General features: G+C 54.2%; 1 protein-coding gene across 1 annotated transcript; it reads right to left on the reverse strand.

The window, feature by feature from the left end:
• Positions 1-5756: 5756 nt before the first annotated feature.
• LOC144734602 (uncharacterized) lies at positions 5757-15101 on the reverse strand. Its single transcript, XM_078616864.1, has 7 exons — positions 14223-15101; positions 13179-13380; positions 12164-12376; positions 11526-11683; positions 10508-10678; positions 7829-8193; positions 5757-7458 (listed from the first exon to the last, which is right to left on the reverse strand). The coding sequence occupies exons 2-7, from the start codon at positions 13269-13271 to the stop codon at positions 6977-6979; spliced, it is 1482 nt and encodes a 493-aa protein (XP_078472990.1). The 5' UTR covers positions 13272-13380; positions 14223-15101; the 3' UTR covers positions 5757-6976.
• Between the last annotated feature and the right edge of the window lie 4761 nt (positions 15102-19862).

Raw genomic sequence — 19862 nt, forward strand, 5'->3', positions numbered from 1 at the left:
CAGACGGATGGTAAAGAGCCAGTGCTAGTCACCACTGGCTCTTAAACATGTTCGCACTGGCCCTTGACATGACTTGGATGTACGTATGTTGAACTTCTTTCGCACCCTACGTAGGCAACCGTACTGTAATCGTAGGTGCGGGGGTGGGGACAACAAGCTAAACGCAAAAAGCAGTAAAGAAATTAGTTTTCAATTTAGATGATTTAAAAGTGCATAGCTCCAGTGGCTTGCTAATAAAGAAGAGTGTTCCAGACAGCCGTACGTACCCAACCGTGCTAATCGGAGATTAGAGCGTACACACGTTAACACGGCTTAACCGTACGGATAAGCAGTGCCAGTCGGCACTGGCTCTTATTAACATCAATGACAATTAAATTGGTACCACATTGTTCATTCACAACGTACACAAGCTCCTTGATCGTGTGCTTTCACACGGTTCGACTCGTCGCCACCCACCGTGGCCGTCGCCCCAAGGGGCAACCGCCGACACCTCCCAACCCTACCGCCCCCTCGCCCGCAACTTGAAACAAATACAAATTCAGTACGCGTAGAATCACGGCCCTTTTATAAAATCCACTGCTGGATGAAGGCCTACCCACGCCGAGTCGGTTGTTTGACTGGACACCATGTTTAACCTACCCCACAATTCCCACACTACCGCTCTACATTCCCAACTCCGCTGGCTCCCTGTCTGATATCGCCGTCTGTTTAAATGTCTCACTCTAGCCCCATAAATCCCTCCATGGTCTCGCCCCACCTTATCTTGCTTCTCGCGCATCTCACTACCATGCCCCATCCCCATAGTTGTAAACCCATATGGTTTACCCCGTATTCTTCTTGTACATGGAAATTGAGTTTTCAGGTCTATACAGCGTACAGCCGTTTTAATACAGGTGTTTCTCCCTTTTGATGGGACTTTGTAGAATGAACCTTAATACTTATAAGGGCACGGGTGACCAAGCAGATCTGAATTGGTCTGTAATAAGGTAGGCTCTGATAAAGGGAAGACAGGTATGTAGTGGTGAGTACAAGTGGTGAACGCACAAGTAGTGAGTGTACTTGTGGTGAGTGTAGTGCTGAGTGTACTAGTGGTGAGTCTAGTAGAGGCGACTGTCTATTTGTTTGTGTTTCTCCCTCGTGATGGGACTTTGTAGGATGAACGTTGAGATTCATAAGGGGCACGGGGTGACCAATAAGGTCTGAATGTGGTCTGTAGTAAGGTAGCGCACTGATTGGGGGTTGACAGCTCTGGCATCCCGTCCTCTACGCTCCCAGTCTCCACTCTCCCTCTGTGTGCCTCCTTCCCCCTGCACCCTGTCACGCTTTCCTTCCTTTTCCCTTCTTGCTCCCCTTCACCGGAACAAACTTCCACTGCGTATGAAACGAGCATCTTCACTCGCCTGCTTCGTCTCCCCCCTTAAAATATCTCTTCTCCTGAGCCCATCCTACTCCTGTCACTCCCAGCCCCTCACCCCCCAGGCAACTCCTACCCCCCAACACCTATCACTACCCCTGTCATTACTCTCATCACTACCCCTGTCATTACCCTTATCGCTAAACCCATCACTACCCCTCTCAGAACCTTTATCACTACCCGTCTCATTACTCCAATCACTACCCCTATCACTACCCCTATCACTAACCCTATCACTACCCCTGTCACTACCACTGTCACTACCCCTGTAACTAACCCATATCACTACCCCTGTCACTACCACTGTCACTACCCCTGTAACTAACCCCTATCACTACCCCTGTCACTACCCCTGTAACTAACCCCTATCACTACCCCTGTCACTACCCCTGTCACTACCCCTGTAACTAACCCCTATCACTAACCCTGTCACTAACCCTATCACTACCCCAACCCCTCATTAACCACTCCCACCTGTCCTCCTATCACCATAACAACACCGCCACTTTGAGTAAGCCCACTCTTTATTTTAAACCACTATCATCCTACGTACAATTTCATAATTATTGTAAAGTGCCTTTGACTAAGGCGCTCCACAAATCTACACGCGATAAAAAAAGTCGCCGGTCAGTGCGGATGGGTGAAAATCGGTGTGGACAAATGTTGGGAGCAGAGTGCAGCGAGATAGATTTTTTCCCACGCTGTCCTCTGCTGCCACCAAAAACGCCCTATCGGGCGTGGTGGTGGTGGCCCACCCACGCTGCTCATCTTCTGACAATCAGGCAGCCGCATTCTGGGCTACAGGTGTAGCGGGGACGGCGTCGAGGGGGGGGGAGATGTCAGTGCAGTTCAGTAACAAACAATAAAACCGACGTGCGGTGTCACTGCGGCGCCAAGTACCGTCGCGTGTGGACTTAACTTTGAAATCGCGCGTAACCTCTCCCTAAAGCGCCGTCAAAACTCTCTCTCTCGTGTGTCGGTGCGGCATAGCGCGGCGCATTCGCCGGCAAGGAAACTACGGACAGATGCCCGTGCCCGCTATCTCGCGTCCCCCTCGGACGGAGGCTACAGAACCATCACCCCCACCCCCTCTCCGTGCTCCGTCTTACTCCTGTGGGGTTTGTCGCGGTTTGCCATGGGGCTACGCCGCGCGCAGTTCGGCACGACGGTCCGACGTGCACCTCGCTTCCCCGGGAGCCATGTTCAGTGATTGCACGGCGACTTGCCCCAAAGTGCCTGAGAGCTTCTATCGGGGCAAGCTGGAACTGAAGAGGCGAAACGTCGGACATCGTGCAGGAGCAACAAGACGCGGTGCGACACGTGCGTTGTGCCTTTACTTAATGTGGCCTCTGTGTGCTGTGGATATGCCCTATTGTCCGAAACGTCGCGCGAGACTCAACGGAGATACGTGGAACTCGCGGGAGATGCGCGAGCCTCAACGGAGATGCACGACACGCGTTTGACACACGAAACACGGCGCCGCGGCCGCACAAAACTCCCGCGAGTCAGACACCGAAGCCTACGCTCTTTCCTAGCGCCGCCCACCGCGGGGCCGCGCGCTGTCTCCGCCAGCCCGCGGCGCCTAGAGGGGGGGGGGAGATGGGCCTATGGGAAGAGCGGAGCGCGGGAAGCCGTCAAACCGCGGCCGTTCGCCTCCTCCCGCCGCTCGGCTGTCCGCGTCGCCGCTGCTCTCACCTGACGAGAGACGAGGGGAGATTTGTTTAATCTGCGGGCTCGGGGCCTCCTCCTCGCGGGGAGGCGCAGGGCGAGGCCGCGCCGCTCAGACCCCCCGCTTCCTTTGGCAGGGCCCCGCACTGACGTCACCCAGCTAAGCGAGTGTCAGATTTTTGGCAATGACGTCACTGCGTCGACTTTATTTTGATGACGTCGTTAAACAGATTTTTTTATTATTATTATGGCGTCATTACACCGACTCTATTATTCAGACGTCATTATATCGACTTTCTTATTACGATGCCGTCATAAAATCTACTTGAAAAAAATTATGTAACGTTATTACGAGATTCTTTATTATGATGACGTCATCGCGTCTGCTGTTTATTGTTATGACGTCATTTCATCGCCATTTGATTGCGGTGATGACGTAATTACATCGACTTTTATCTAATGATGATGCCGTCATTTTTCGATTTGAAGCTTTCGTGACTGCAGGGATTCATCTTCTTGGTTCTTTCGGTAAAGTCACATAGAAGGGAAATAATAAAAATAAAACAATAAAACATAATTGTATTTTATGATGTTTTATTTTTATTATTTTATTATTTCCCTTCTATGTGACTTTACCGAAAGAACCAAGAAGATTATTCTTTGGTTCTTTTCGGTTAAGTCACGTCTAAAAATAAAATAATAAATCAAAATAAATTTTGATTTATTATTTTATTTTATTTTTAGACGTGACTTAACCGAAAAGAACCAAAGAATAATTCCTGCAGTCACGAAAGCTCCCAAATTAAGATTGAATCAAGAAGATGCCGTCATTACATCGAATGTTTTTATTGTGATGACGTTTTTACAGGGACCCGTCCGGCGATGACGTTTTCAGTTTTTGCAGTTTCATTGATTAGGAATAGCCCTGTGAGCCATGCGGCTCTTGACTCGGGTCCAACCGCAACAAACAAAAACATGAACAAGAAACTTCTTAAAGTGATAACTCTTAGGTGTTTTCGGTAAAGTCACGTAGGTAAAAAATAAAATTAAAAGTTTATAAAAGTAATAATGGAAATAAAATAAGAAATCACGACGTTTCGGAGGCAACACAAGTCTCCGTCATCAGGTGGGACCGTCACAGCTAAAATTATCGTGAGGCTTAAATATATGAATGTGTCGTTAAACCCGCCACCACCCGACACAGCCAACTAGTGAGGTTTGTCACGTAAACAGAACGTGGCCAATTCGTCACTAGTACAGCACTAGTGTATAGTGTAGTGTATAGTGTAGTGTATAGTGTAGTGTGTAGTGTATAGTGTAGTATACAGCACTAACCGGTTGTGTGTTGGAGAGCCAAGCCACAACATTTACAATCTGAGTACGACGTTTCGCCAGTAATCACAACCAGCTTCATCAGGCGACAGCCAGATTTGTGGAAAGTCCACCTGTTTCGTTCCTTAAATAGAGGGGCAGCTGTGATGACGTCACTTCTGTGCTATTCTTTATATTATATCTTTATATGGTAAGCAACGCACATTATGCATGCGCATTATGGGAGCCCATTGTTCTTGTACTTCCTGTCGATTGTGTGAACTAAAATAGCCGTACCAACGGTAATCCCTGTTGAAGTATGGTGGCCTGTATAGGCATGCATTTAAACAATGTACTGTTTGATGATTCGCTTCCAAGCAGCACTAAGTCTGCAGCTTTTTAGTCTATTTTAATAAATGTTAAAACTGACTTCTCACTGACGTTAACGCATGATGCATGAATGATCTTTTTTCTCTCAGAAAGTATTTTGTTAACAAGACGATTCAGGCACACAACACAGCAGAGGTGGGACAAAGTCATTGTTATGCAAGTCCAAGTCGAGTCGCAAGTCATCAAATTCATGACTCGAGTCTGACTCGAGTCCAATTCACATGACTCGAGTCCACACCTCATAGGTGGGACAAAGTCATTGTTATGCAAGTCCAAGTCGAGTCGCAAGTCATCAAATTCATGACTCGAGTCTGACTCGAGTCCAAGTCACATGACTCGAGTCCACACCTCTGCAACACAGAGGATATGAAAGAGCGTTGACACCAACACAACACACACTTTACGGATGGATCACAGTGCAGCTTGAATTATCGATTTAATAGAATGAAAATTACAGCTGTGTAATCTGTGAACATTCATCAATTGTGGTTTGTATCAATTCGTTGGGTGTTCTTGGTCGAATTTTGTAAACGATCGATATGAGGTGACCCCACAGGAAGAAGAAAAATTGATATTAATAATGATGACAGATTAACTTGTAGAATAAACTATTGTTTTAATGCCAGTGTTAAAATAAATAATATATCCATGTGTCCTGGCCAGTCACGCAGTGTTGGTGATGACGCACGTGTTTCCGACAAAACGTCTTGCCAACTCGAATTGTAAATGTTGTCGTGGGTTTACTCTCCAACGCACACCCGATTAGTGCTGAACTTGTAACGAATTGGCACGTGTTCTGTTTACGTGACACAACCTTTACTAATTGGGTGCGTCGGTTGGTAGTGGGTTTAACGACGCAATTATATTTACGCGATCTAAAATATATATTATGGAGCAATTAACAGCACCGAGCTCCCGTATATACAGTATGTATTGTATTTGTAATGGATTCAACTGAGTCGCAGACGTAAACTTTGAAGGCAACACATTTATTCAGTTCCAACACACGGGGTAACTTCCCCTTAACAGAATAACAACCTAAGGTGGTGACCACCCGGCTAACTACACTAGTTACTACGTAACTGCTACTACAGACCCGGGACTACAACATCTGCCCGGGTCCACGTGCTGGAAGACTCGTTGAACGGAGATCATAGACGAAGGGTTTCTTTCCCGGGATGAACAACAACCCTGGTCGCTCTCGGGGACCCGGCTGATATTCTCTGTGGTTTGGCCGGCTCCGCCCTTGGCCACGCCCACCTTCCAGAATCCTCGGGAAAGATCTGGGTCCCAATCACGTGACCCCCCCAGCCCCCACAGACCCTGTCCTGTAGGGCCGGCACTGCACTGACAGCCTGGTGACATCCAGCGATGTCGCTACATTATTTACTACTCAACTTTTCTACGCTATTCTTTGTTGCACGGCTGCAATTTTCTTTGCTCTGTCGGCGTTAGCCGCTGAGCTCGTTACGGGTTTCTGTTTTCTCATTCCTGTTGCTTCGTGCTCCCCCGGTACCGTTCCCGTTCCGTCGTCATGTGCACCGCTGCACTACGCTACTGAGGGCGATATTGGCACGTAAAATTAAGATTGATTGATTGATTTGTATAATGTTTTCAATGGAACCTCCATGAACAAATCATTATTCCGCATCCCATGATGTACCTGACCAGCTCCCTAAACTCGATCTATACCCTTGTAAAGTTCACTATTTCATATTCAATATCATTTGTAGATGCTTTTTATTTACCATACTTCGCGTGTTCTGCTGTACTTTAAAGATTACCGTACTCGTGAATGAAACGCAAATATATCGAGTTCATTCATCCATTGGTGACAATGTTACATCCATTCGTGACGATGTTATAGCCATTCGTGTACCACAATGCTCAAACGTGGAAAGTACACCGTAATCCGAGGACAAGTCAAATAACCGACGTTCAGAAAAAAATCACACTTCACCAAGACACGTCATCTTGCGTGGAGGAGAAACAAAAAAAGTATTACAATAATGCCAACTGTTTGCCAGGACAGTCTAAGTCCACATTTCTCAGAAAGGTTCCCGGTCTTCTCCTCCTCTTCATGGCATCTCCACCTCCTCCTCGAGGCATCTCCTTCCCCTCTCCTCCTCCTCCTTCCCCTCTCCTCCTGCTCCTCCCTCTCCGCCTTCTCCACCTCCTGTCGCCCGCTCCTCTTCACGGCAGCTGCTCCTCAAACAGCACGGAGCACAACGTGGCGAGCACCGCGGGGGCCCCGTCTCCCTCCTCCTCCTCCTCACGCGGGCCCTCCCCCCTCTCCTCCTCTTCCTCCTCCTCCGTCCTCCGCTCCATTTCGTCGGCCGTCCTCGGTGGCACGGCAATCGCCGTGGGCCCCGTGGGCCCCGCGAGGAACGGTGCCGCCGTGACGCCGACTCTACCCAGCGCGGCCGCCACGGTCGGGCCCACGCCTCGACCTGCACGGCCTTCCGCCTCCTCCTCCTCCTGATACGCCCCTCGGCGACGGTCGCTCGTGCCGGTAACGTGGAGCTGCGATGCGGGGACGCACGCGGGCCCCACGGGGTCCAGGAAGGGGCCCGGGTTCGAGACCGGGCGAGCGGCACGGCCGGGAGAGAGGCCCAGCACCGTGGGCGAGAGCGTGGGCCCAGCACCGTGCATTGCGGCTGCGAAGGCAACGTCGCCTAAACGCACGCAGACGGAACATGCACGGAGACACTGAGACTTTTGCATTTAAACTTGAACCACGATGTTGCGTTGTGTTGTCACTGCGCTCAATGGCACGTTTCCTGTACGCGGCTTTTACTTCAGCACGTCGGTGTGATGGCGAGTAAACCCACAACAATTACAATTGAGTACGACGTTACGCTGGTGATTTACAATTAGCTTCATCCAGCGATTTGCCACACTTTATCATGGTTGGCTACGTCGGGTGCGAAATAAGTTCACCATACACAGATTAGCACGGCTGGCTACGTAGGGTGTGAAAGAACTTCAACACACACACAAGGAGAAGGAGAGGCACGGGAAGAGGCACGGGGAGTAGCGACGTACCGGCGGCGACTCCGGCGCTCCCACGAGAGAGCGGCCAGCCGCCTTCGCCGCCGCCGTCCTTCGCCGCGGGACCCGGGGAGGGGGCCGCACGGGGGTCCCACGGGGGCGGCCGGGGGCCGGCGCCGCTCGACGACCACGACGGCGACGACGCGGAGGGCGGCTGCGTGGAACCTTCTGGGGCCAGGGCTCCCGCGTGGCCGTGCTGCGGCCCGACGCGGCGGCCGGTTCCACCGCCGCCGTTGTCGTCGTCGTCGTCGAGATGACCGCCAGCGTCGTCGAGATGACCGCCAGCGTCGTCTCCGTCCTCTCCTTCTTCGTCGTCGTCGCCGTCGTCATCCCCGGCACTGCTGCCCCCAGTCGGCTCGCTGCAGAAGAGCGTCCATGGAGTGTGGCATTAATTGGCCACTGAGTCTAAACTAAACACGTATTTTATTTTTACCAGTTTAAGGCGCCACTTAGCTACGTGGCTCTTGTTCAGACGCGACCTGCCCGTCGATGAAGTGGCTTGTCACGTGGAAATCTGTAGCAGCCAAATACTCTAAACCAGTGGTTCTGGAACTTGACTGCAGCCCGATTCTCAGAAAGGGCATCTCGCAGCCCCAGGTGTTGCGTGCACCCCAGGTGAAGAGCCACTGATCGTAGCGCATGCTTTGAAATGTGGAGGGAAAAATTGGGGAACACGGAGAAAAATCCACACGGCCATGGGGAGAGACACGCACACTCCAAATATACAGCAGCAGGCATCAGGGTCGGGATTGAACACGTGACCTCCTGCATACCAGGCGAGGGAGTTAACATCTAGCAGCCGTAGCACCCCACGATGGTGAAGTCCACCTACGCATCATCAGCCTGATGTGACGGCCTCCTCCAATATCAACATTGCCGATAACATGACGATCATCATCATCATCTCCATTTGCACGTTCGTCGGTTCCATTTAACTGCACAACAACAGTCGAGAGATAAACTCAGTCCACTCCCCCCGCGCGCCCCCACCACGGCCAGCGCCCATCATCTTCCCTCTAAGAGGGTGATACAATGACGACCACTTTGTGGGAAATTACCAGATGTTCTATGGGTCTCTATGTGAGTCTATGGGTCTCTATGTGAGTCCATGGGTCTCTATGTGAGTCTATGGGTCTCTATGTGAGTCTATGGGTCTCTATGTGAGTCAATGGGTCTCTATGTGAGTCTATGGGTCTCTATGCAAGTCTATGGGTCTCTATGGGGTTTCTATGTGTGTCTATGGGGTCTCTATGTGTGTCTATGGGTCTCTATGGGAGTCTATTGGGTCTCTATGCAAGTCTATGGGAGTCTATGGGTCTCTATGGGTCTCTATGGGGTCTTTATGGGATTCTATGGGGTCTGTACGCCAGGCCGTGCACCTGGCGAGCGAGGAATCTGGGCGGTGCCTCCCTCGGGGCTTGGAGCTGCCAGGTGTCGGCTCTCGAGACCACGTGGGATGGGGGGGCAGCGGGGGGGGGGGGGGGGTCTGGGGGGAGGGGCGGGGCAGGGGGGGGGTGAGGAGGCTTGTCCACGCACTGGCGAGCAGGAGAGGTCAGTCCAGCACGGAGGCTCTCCTGGCCACAGTTCTCCATAATGGAGATGGCTGTGGGTTACGAGAGCTCAGCTTTATAGGGGTATCTATGCGAGTCTATGGGGTCTCTATGTGAGTCTATGGGGTCTCTATGCGAGTCTATGGGGTTTCTATAGGGGTGTCTATGCGAGTCTATGGGGTCTCTATGTGAGTCTGTGGGTCTCTATATGAGTCTATGGGGTCTCTATGTGAGTCTATGGGTCTCTATGTGAGTCTATGGGGTCTCTATGCGAGTCTATGGGTCTCTATGTGAGTCTATGGGGTCTCTATGTGAGTCTATGGGTCTCTATGCGAGTCTTTGGCATGTGTATGTGAGTCTATGAGGTCTCTATGCGAGTCTATGGGTCTCTATGTGAGTCTATGGGTCTCTATGCGAGTCTATGGTGTGTGTATGTGAGTCTATGGGGTCTCTATAGGAGTCTATGGGTCTCTATAGGGGTCTCTATAGGAGTCTGTGGTGTGTGTGTGTCAGTATTCTTCATTGACGGTAGCAGTCAGCGCGCTGTGCTGCGACCCGGGTTCGATTCCCGCTCAAGGCCAACACCCGTGACGATTATCTGAACCGGCCCTGGGCCTCCCCAAGGTCGACTCAGCCTCAAATGAATATCTGGTGCGGTGTGTAGACATCGCCACTCGGGAGACAAAGGTGGCTGGGAGTGGTGCTGGCCAACCACCTATCGTGTACTGTGCCGGCCTTCATAGGTGCTCGCTAACAGCACTTGCCCCTATAGTCTGGTCAGGCTTTTCGTGTTGAGTTTTCTGTCCTTCCCCCGCGCCTCCGATTCGCCGAGGCCGGCTACGTACGGTGCCAAAGAAGTTCAGCGTTGCACCGCCGTCCTTCACCGCAAAGCCCCTGACATGCCCACCCCCCCGACAAAACACCGCCACCACCGCCATCGTCGTGCCCGTGGTCGTGCTGCTGTCAAACCCCCACGGGCTTCAAACGCGCGGGCGGCCCTCGTTCGCGCCGGCCAAAGGGCCCCCCACCTTCCGAGAATGAGCGATGAGCTCGTGGCTCGAGGTCTCTGCGCGAGATCCGGGGGTGGCCGCGGGAGGATGGCACAGAGGGCCGCGCTACTCGCCTGCGCCGAGGTTGCCGCCGGTCCCCCGCTGGGCCTGGCGCGCGGTCGCGCTGCCGCCGGTTCTTGAACCAGTTGGCGACCTGCGTGGCGGTGAGGCCCGTGGCGCGCGCCAGCTGCAGCTTCTCCTCGGGGCTCGGGTAGCGCGCGCCGCCGTAGCTCTCCATCAGCGCCCTGCGCCGGCAAAGGCAACGTCAAGAGAGGTGGTCCACAACAGACCCCGGCAGCAGGAGCGGGTGCTGTGTGGGGCGAGTGGCGCTAGCGGGGAGAAGCGATGAGCGACCGGGGCGGCGGGCGAGGGGGTGGGGTGGGTGGCCAACATCGCGTGAAGCCTCGTGGTGTCGTGATGTCTCAAGGCTCCACTGCGCTGTGGCTTGTTTGTATGTTTCACTAGTTTTCGCTAATCGGAGGTGCGGGGGGGGGAAGGACAACGAACTAGACGCAAAAAGAAGTTCTAAAGAAAAGAGTTGGCCAATCTAGATGATGATGATGATTTAAAAGTGCACAGCATACTCTTTGATTTTTTCGGTAAAGTCACGTAGGTAAAACAATAAATAAAATAAATGAAAACAACTAAATTAAATCACGACGTTTCGGAGGCAACACAAGCTTCCTTAATGAGGCGTATAAAAGGGCACAGCAAAAGAACACCCAGTGACTTCCTGATATTGGAAGGAAGAGCGTTCCAGACGGCCGCGGGAGCAGCGCATCTGAAAGCGCCGCGCGGCGATGCGGTGACGACCGGAGGAGTTGGCGCTTGACGCCCCATCGACGCACTCAGCAGCGACGTGCTGTCATTTCATTTCGTGGCGAGCGCTCTGCGTGCTACGAGCGATGGCGCCGCCACCGCCGCTCCAGAAGCTCCCGGCGCGTGGAGCCAAAACGTCGGACACCGTGCCGAGCAGCGCGCGGTTCAAGTACGCCGATTAGTTTTTTAAAACTTTTTTTTTTACTTTGTAAATCGACCGGGCGACAAACGCTCGCGTAGCGCCCTTCCCGATTGCGAGCGCGAGCGCGTCACCCGCGTGCTCGCTCCTTGAAGCAGTAGCTCGTGCGCTCGCCGTCCCAGATGGTGCGGGGCGGCGGGTGCCTCTTGCGCACGCGGTACTTGTCCACGGCGCCCAGCGCGCGGCCCCTCGCCCGCTCCGCCTCGAGGTAGCGCGCCCGGAACCACAGCGCCTGGCGGCAGCAGCAGCAGCAGCAGCAGCGGCAGAGAATTTACAGATGAGAATGAGAATCTGTAGGTGAGAGAGAGAATGAGAATCTGCAGGTGAGAGGGCGAGCGAGTGACCTGCAGGTGAGAGAGAGAATGAGAATCTGCAGGTGAGAGAGAGAGTGAGAATTTGCAGGTGAGAGAGCGAGCGAGTCACCTGCAGGTGAGAGAGAGAATGAGAATCTGCAGGTGAGCGAGCGAGTTACCTGCAGGTGAGAGCGAGAATGAGAATCTGCAGGTGAGAGAGAGAGAGTGAGAATTTGCAGGTGAGAGGGCGAGCGAGTTACCTGCAGGTGAGAGAGAGAGTGAGAATTTGCAGGTGAGAGGGCGAGCGAGTGACCTGCAGGTGAGAGAGAGAATGAGAATCTGCAGGTGAGTGAGCAAGCGAGCGAGTCACCTGCAGGTGAGAGAGAGAGTGAGAATTTACAGGTGAGCGAGCGAGTCACCTGCAGCTCCGCGTGGTGGCGCGCCTCGAAGTCGTGGCCCTCCAAGACGTCGTACAGCTCCCGGTAGCTGCCCGAGTGGAAGGCCACGTGGGCGCGGGCCCTCAGCACGGCCTCGTCGCGGGACGCGGCCGCGGGCCCCGGCAGGGCCCAGAGGAAGCGGGCGAGGCGCGCCACGTCGCCTCCTTGCTGCAGCGCCTCGCACACGCACGCCACCTGGGCCCGCGGGGAGGACGCCCAGACGGGCCAACGCGTTCCTCTGCATCTACGAAGCTGATGGCTCTTTGCTGTTGTTGTTGTGCTGTTGTTGTTGTGCTGTTGTTGTTGTGCTGGTGTTATGTATTGATGGATGTATCGTCGTGGCGTGCTGTGGGACCCCACGTCTTAACATAATGGGCTTTCTTGTAAATATCTGGTAGTTCATGAGTAATTAACTACCGGTAGTTCACCAGTAATTAACTATTGGTAGTTCAGTAATTAATATCTGGTAGTTCACCAGTAATTAACTATTGGTAGTTCAGTAATTAATGAAGTAATTTCTGCTAAACTCCCACCCGCTCCCTCGTGATGGTTTGCGTCAGGGCCACGTCCACCGTGACACATCCCAGGACAACTCTCGCCGCTGCTGCTGCCGCTGCGGCGGCTACCAGGACACTCGCTCCACATCCACGCCAGCGAACCCCCCCCCCGCCCACCAGCAGCCCCCCAACAGCCCCCTTACCAGCCCCCCCCACCAACCCCCTCCCCACCAGCCCTCCCCACCAGCCCCCCCACCAGCCCCCCCCCCACCAACCCCCCCACCAGCCCCCCCCCCACCAACCCCCCCCACCAGCCCTCCCCACCAGCCCCCCCCCCACCAACCCCCCCCGCCCCCCTCACCAACCCCCCCACCAGCCCCCCCCCACCAACCCCCCCCACCAGCCCTCCCCACCAGCCCCCCCCCCACCAACCCCCCCCGCCCCCCTCACCAACCCCTCCACCAGCCCCCCCCACCAACCCCCCACCCCGCCCCCCTCACCTGCTCATCAGAGAAGCCGGTCATGAGGCCTCCTTCCGGGACGCCAGCCGCTCCACTCCCCGCTGCCCCTTGGGGTCCTGGGACAGAGGCCATGGAACCAGTGTCCTCCTCTTCCTCCTCTCCCCCACCTCGGTGTGCCCCTGCCGAGCGTGACGACCCCGGGGTCTCACGGCGACTCGCGCGTACGAGAGACGTGGGAGCGCTGGACAAGACGCAGACAAAGGTCCCCCGGATAGTCTTAACGGACTTTTTGGGGCAAGTGCTGTTCGCGAGCAGCACTTGCCCGATGAAGGCCGGCACGGCACATGGCGATGTTTATTACGCACCGCACCAGGTATTCATTTAAGGCTGAGTCGACCTAGGGGGGTTCAGATAATCGCCGCTTGTGTCGGACCTGGGTCGCTGTGTTCGTAGCGCAGCGCGCTGACCACTGCGCCACCGCTCCCCACTCACGTGCACACCTGCACACGTGCGCACCCGTAGGTATAGAGTGCACGTGTGACACACACGTGATGCACACGTGGGTCACTCGTACGCGTGCTAACACATGTTAACGCACAGACAAAGTTGCCCCGTAAAGCCTGTGCCAGACTGTTGGGGCAAGTGCCGTTCGAGCACACAGATGAAGGCCCGCGAGGCACCACGTGTGGCTAGCACCACGCCCGGCCGCCTTTGTCTCCCCGGTGCTAATGTTTTGTACGCACCGCATCAGACACCTATTTAAGGCTGAGTCGAGCTAGGGGAGGCCCAGGACTGGGACCGGTTCCGATATTCGCCACTGATGTTGGCCGTGATCGAACTCGGGTCGCCGGGTGTTGAGCGCAGTGCGCTAACCACTGCACCACCGCTCGACACACACACACGTGCAAGTTCACAAGTACAGCACACGAGTAGCAGCCATAGCCCAAACAACAGCAGTACCAGTAACAGCAGTAGCAGTAACAGCAGTCATAGCATCAGTAACAACAGCAGTAGCAGTAACAGCAGTAGCAGCAGGAACAGCATCAGTAACAACAGCAGCAGTAGCAGTAACAGCAGAAGTACCTGCAGCAATAACAGTAGCGCTGGTGGCAGTAGTAGCAGTAGTACTCGTCTGTGTGTGTGCGGGGTGAGTGTCTATGTGTGTGTGCGGGGTGAGTGTCTGTGGGTCTGTGTGTGTGTGCTTGGTGAATCTGTCTGCGTGTGTCGGGGTGAGTATCTGTGTGTGTGCTTGGTGAGTGTCTGTGTGTGTGTGCGGGGTGAGTGTCTGTGTGTGGTGAATTTGTCTGTGTGTGTGTGTGCGGGGTGAGTCTCTGAGTCTGTGTGTGTGTGCTGGGTGAATCTGTCTGTGTATGTCGGGGTGAGTGTCTGTGTGTGTGTGTGTGCTGGGTGTCTCTGTGTGTGTGTGTTCTGGGTGAATCTGTCTGCGTGTGTGTCTGTCTGTGTGTGTGTGTTGGGTAAATATGTCTGTGTGTGTGTGTTGGGTGAGTGTCTGTGTGTAAGTGTGCTGGGTGAGTCTGTGTGTGTGTGTTCTGAGTGAGTCTGTGTGTGTGTGTATTCTGGGTGAATCTGTCTGTGTGTGGTGAATCTGTGTGTGTTCTGAGTGAATCTGTGTGTGTGTGTTGGGTGAATCTGTCTGTGTGTGTGTGTTCTGGGTGAATCTGTCTGTGTGTGTGTGTCTGTGTGTGTGTGTGTTGGGTGAATCTGTCTGTGTGTGTCTGTCTGTGTGTGTGTTGGGTGAATCTGTCTGCGTGTGTTCTCCGCACTGAACGCTGTGGGTGGAGCGGCGTTGGAGGCACGAGTGGCTGGGAGCGTGTGGAGAGAGAGAGATTGTTTGTAAGTGGGCGTGAGTCATGGGCGGTGTGAGTGACACTTGACCCGGTCCAGGGGGCCTCCCCTAGGTCGACTCAGACTCAAACGAGAACAGTGTCTGGTGCGATGTGTAAACAGCAGCACTGGGGAGACAAAGGCGGTCGGGCCTATTAAGGCCGGCACAGCCACACGAGGGGGTGTTGGTGGCCAGCACCACGCCCGAACGCCTTTGTCTCCCCAGTGGCGATGTTTACACACCGCACCAGGTACTCATTTGAGGCTGAATCGACCTAGGGGAGGCCCAGGACCGGTTCAGATAATCGTCACGGGTGTTGGTGGCCGTGAGCGGGAATCAAACTCGGGTCGCTGGGTTCATAGCGCAGCGCGCGAACTGCTACACATCCGCACACACGTGTACACACACACACGTGTACACACACAGACACGTGTACACACACACGTGTACACACACGTGTACACACACACACACGTGTACACACACACACACGTGTACACACACAGACGTGTACACACACACGCGCGCGTACACACACACACGCGCGTACACACACACACACGTGTACACACACACACGTGTACACACACACACGCGTACACACACACGTGTACACACACACGCGTGTACACACACACGCGCGTACACACACACACACGCGTACACACACACACGTGTACACACACACACACGCGTACACACACACACACACGCGTGTACACACACACGCGCGTACACACACACGCGCGTGTACACACACGTGTGCAGCTATTGTGTGCCGCATGTTTAACTCAGTCGAAGCCGACAGACGCGGACGTTGAGGTGGTAAAGGCGTGAATCCCGAGGTGTGAGCAGAATGTGAACTCGATTCGCAAAGCCGTCAACTCCTCACCAGTGCCCTCTGCCTCACTGCAGAACAACTCAGACCTTATTGGTCACCCCGTGCTCCTGATACGTCTCAACTTCCATCCTACAAAGTCCCATCACGAGGGAGAAACACAAATAGACAAAACAAATAATTGTGTTTGCCCGTATTGAAACGGCTGTACGTCGTGTGGACCTGAACACGGGAATTTCCCTGCGCAAGGATATGGCGTTAACCGTCTGGGTTGACAGCGATGTGATTCACGCGGGCACGTGTCTCGCTCGAACCCACCCTCACATCCCGACAGAGCCCCATTCGCGCTCGGGGACCACGGTTCGACTCCTGGTAAGGCCAGGCCGAGATTTGAGCGGAGCCGCAAACACATCCCGACGGAGGGAGCTGCTGGTAGGAACGTTGGGTTGCTCGGTCAATGGCCAGGGTCAATGGCGGCGTGGTGTATTCCGCAAATATGCCCGACTGTGAGGGCGGGCACAAGCCGGCGTGAGTAGGTTAAACGTTGAGTTTTATAAGGGCACCACGGGGTGACCAGCCCCTCCCCATCCAGCCCCACCCCACCCAGCACCACCCCACCCAGCCCCACCCCTCCCACCCCCCACCCAGCAGCGCCCTCCAACAACAACGGAGGACGGAGGAGCGACGCTCACAACAACGAGCGGAACGCCGGGTGGCTAAAGCACAGCAAGTTGGCACAGTAGGGGGCACATATGCTGTATCAGCCAGTTATCTCAGTCAGTCGTACCGTGGCACCTGCTGGGTCTGCCCCGTGACCTCCTGCCAGCGGGCGTTCGACACTTCACGTGGCCTCAAGTTGTACCTAGCCTGGCACAAGCGTATAGGTGTGTGTCTGTATAGGTGTCTGCATAGGTGTATGTCTGTATAGGTTTGTGGGGAGCGGTAGTGTAGCGGTTAGAGCTACGCTGCGCTGCAAACCTGGCGACCCGGGTTCGACCCCAGCTCACGGCAAACACCAGTGACGATTATCTGAACCGGTCCTGGGCCTCCCCTAGGTTGACTCAGCCTCAAATGAGTACCTGGTGCGGTGTGTAAACATCGTCACTGGGGATACAAAGGCGGCCGGGCGTGGTGTTGGCCACTCACCTCCTCGTGTGCCGTGCCGGCCTTTATAGGTGCTCGCTAGCAGCACTTGCCCCTACAGTCTGATAAGGCTATACGGGGTATATTTGCCTTTATCTTTGTGTATGCTTCGCCGGTGTGTGTATGTGTCTGTATAGGTGTGTGTGTGATGGAGGGATGTAATCGCGTCACGTGGGAGCTGAAACCCGTGTGACCGCATTCCCAGCTCCACGCGGGGGCGGCTCCGGACGGGACCCGCACAGATAAAGATCCCCCATGTAGCCTGCCAAGACTGTTGGAGCAAGGGCTGTTAGCGAGCGACTTTGCTCGTGTTAAACCAGCGCTGCAGAGAAAGCTCACTGCCAAAGAGCCGCGTGGCTGACGGGAAGTGTCAGGACAAACGATGATACGTTGAATTCCTACGTGAAGAGAGAGATATGGGGAGAAGGCGTTTTCCTATTGTCCACTTATATACTTCATTTACGATTGTTGTATGGCCAGAACCACGCCCGGCCGCCTTTGTCTCCCCAGTGCCAATACCAATACCCGGCCATTCGCCACAAAGTGACGGTGACGTCACCACGGCGCCTGTGCCAGGCCAGGTGCACTTTGAGACCTCGTGAAGTGTCGAAGGCTCGCTGACAGGAGGTCTCGGGACAGACCCGGCAGGTGCCATGGGCCATCTGACTGAGATGACCGGTAGATGCACCACCAGCTGTATCCCCTACAGTGCCAACTTTCTGTATTTTAGCCGCCCGGTGTTCCGCTCGTTGTTGTGAGCGGGGAGCACTGGGGTATATGACTCAGCTAACGCAGCCTCGCCTTCATGATGACCTCACTGATCATGGGAACTGTGTCCAGATCTTTCAAGGATCCGTGAGCTCCTCACACTCGAATCCCAGTCTGGTTAAACGCAGGAGGGATGGCAGGCACGGCAGCCTGAATGTTTACATCCAGCGCAGATGTTCCCGTAAAGGGCTCCACGTTTCGCAAGCAAAGAGACGGGGAGGGCATGACCGTGGCCGAGACGACTCGGGTCTTGACGTGGTGCGGCAGGTCACGTAGCTTTCACACAGCAAAGATAATGCCGCTCGACCGACTCGGAGTGAGATCTCCGCTGCCTAACCGGAGCTGGTCACGAGCACGCTGGCCAGGTGCGTGACCTCTTTCACCCTCTCCACAAATGCCCCATCGCTCATGGGGAGTTGAGGGGGTGGCGAGTTGAGGGAGTTGAGTATTCAAACGGTTTAACGCGTAGGCTTTTGCAGGAGGATTTCTACACAAATCTGGCTGTCGCCTGATGATGTCGGTTATAATTACTGGCGAAACGTCGTACACTCAGATAGTGAATGTTGTGGATTTGCTCTCCAGCACACCGGTGTTGCTGTACCAGTGTAGTGACTGACTCAGAGACACTAAGAGGAGGAGGCACTCTGTTTATTAAGACGGCCTTAACAGTAACACTTGGTAACTACGGCTCTCAGTCAGCGCAGCTGGTAGAACTGCCTGACTGGTGACGCCGAGACGGTGAAGACGGAGACAGCAGTGAGGACTCCAGCAGCAGCAGTGCAACGGGGACCCCCCCCACTCCACACGACAGCCCCGAGCTCCCCTCCCGGGGCCCCTCTTATACTGTCACGTGGCCTGGCTCCGCCCCTGGCCACGACCCCTTTTGGAACCGACGAGCGGGTTCTCGGTGTGCCCCCTTCCATGACCTTTCCCCTCCATCCCTCTCTGGTCTATCACGTGACCTGCTGTCAGTCAGGGCTGCTGTAAGCTGCAGATCCCCTTCCCTGTCAGCAGCCAGCGCTATGCTGCTACGTGACCGATTCTATTCCACTACACTAGTAACGAATTGGCACGTTCTGTTTGCATGACAAACCTTACTGATTGGCTGTGTTGGCTGGTGGCAGGTTTAAAGACATTTATATTTACGCGACCTAACCCAACAAAAAAACACCTGTATTATGGAGCATCCAACCCGTATAAATGTACTCAGCCACGTGGCTTTGTTTGAGTGGGACTGGTGGCATGGTTCCAGATTTTGCAGCAGTCTCAACGCATTCTCAGAGTGAGCAGTAATCACTTGGTCATCAGCATTTCATAAGCACAGTTGACCATTTGGAAGCCATCAAATTGGAATCCATCTATTTGGAAGCCATCAATTTCATAAATACCGTTGACCAATTGGAAACGATCCGATTGGAAGCCATCCATTTCATAAACACCGTTGATCAATTGGAAGCCATCCGTTGACCACGCCCGGGCATCGATCTGCCTCGCTATTGTATCTGTACCGGATGTTAATTGCTGTGATGCAGCCATGGAAGAAGGTTCTTCAACTATACGTGGTCAAAAGATGTTTTTCACGCTTCACCCCAAAGTGAACAGAAAATGGCTCTGACGTATGACTTAATGGTTGTGGTTTGGTTTTTAATCCATATTGAGGCCCTTTAAAATTGTCCTCAAGGCGACGTTGAAGAACAATTCTCCGAGTTCGATTACCGCTCACGGCCAACACCGGTGACGATTATCTGAACCGGTCCTGGGCCTCCCCTAGGTCGACTCAGCCTCAAATGAGTACCCTGGAGTGTTGTGTAAATATTGCCACTGGGGAGAGACAAAGGCGGCCGGGCGTGGTGCTGGCCACCCACCCCTCGTGTGCTGTGCATAACCTTCATAGGTGCTGCTCGCTAACAGCACTTGCCCCAATAGTCTGTTACGGGCTTTGTCTTGTATGCATGCTGAACTTCTTTCGCACCGTACGTAAGCCAACCGCTTGCTCATCGGAGGTGCGGGGAAGGACAAGAAACCAAGCAACAGAATCAGCGCGCACGCCCCACTTTCGTTCGAGAGGCAGATCGCCCGGGCACCCTTCAGCTGCTGTGGGAGCAGTCCTGTGCTCCAGGTAGTTGCT

The sequence above is a fragment of the Lampetra planeri genome, chromosome 52, assembly GCF_965212315.1.
Source record: "Lampetra planeri chromosome 52, kcLamPlan1.2.h2, whole genome shotgun sequence".
In the NCBI taxonomy this organism is placed as follows: domain Eukaryota; kingdom Metazoa; phylum Chordata; class Hyperoartia; order Petromyzontiformes; family Petromyzontidae; genus Lampetra; species Lampetra planeri.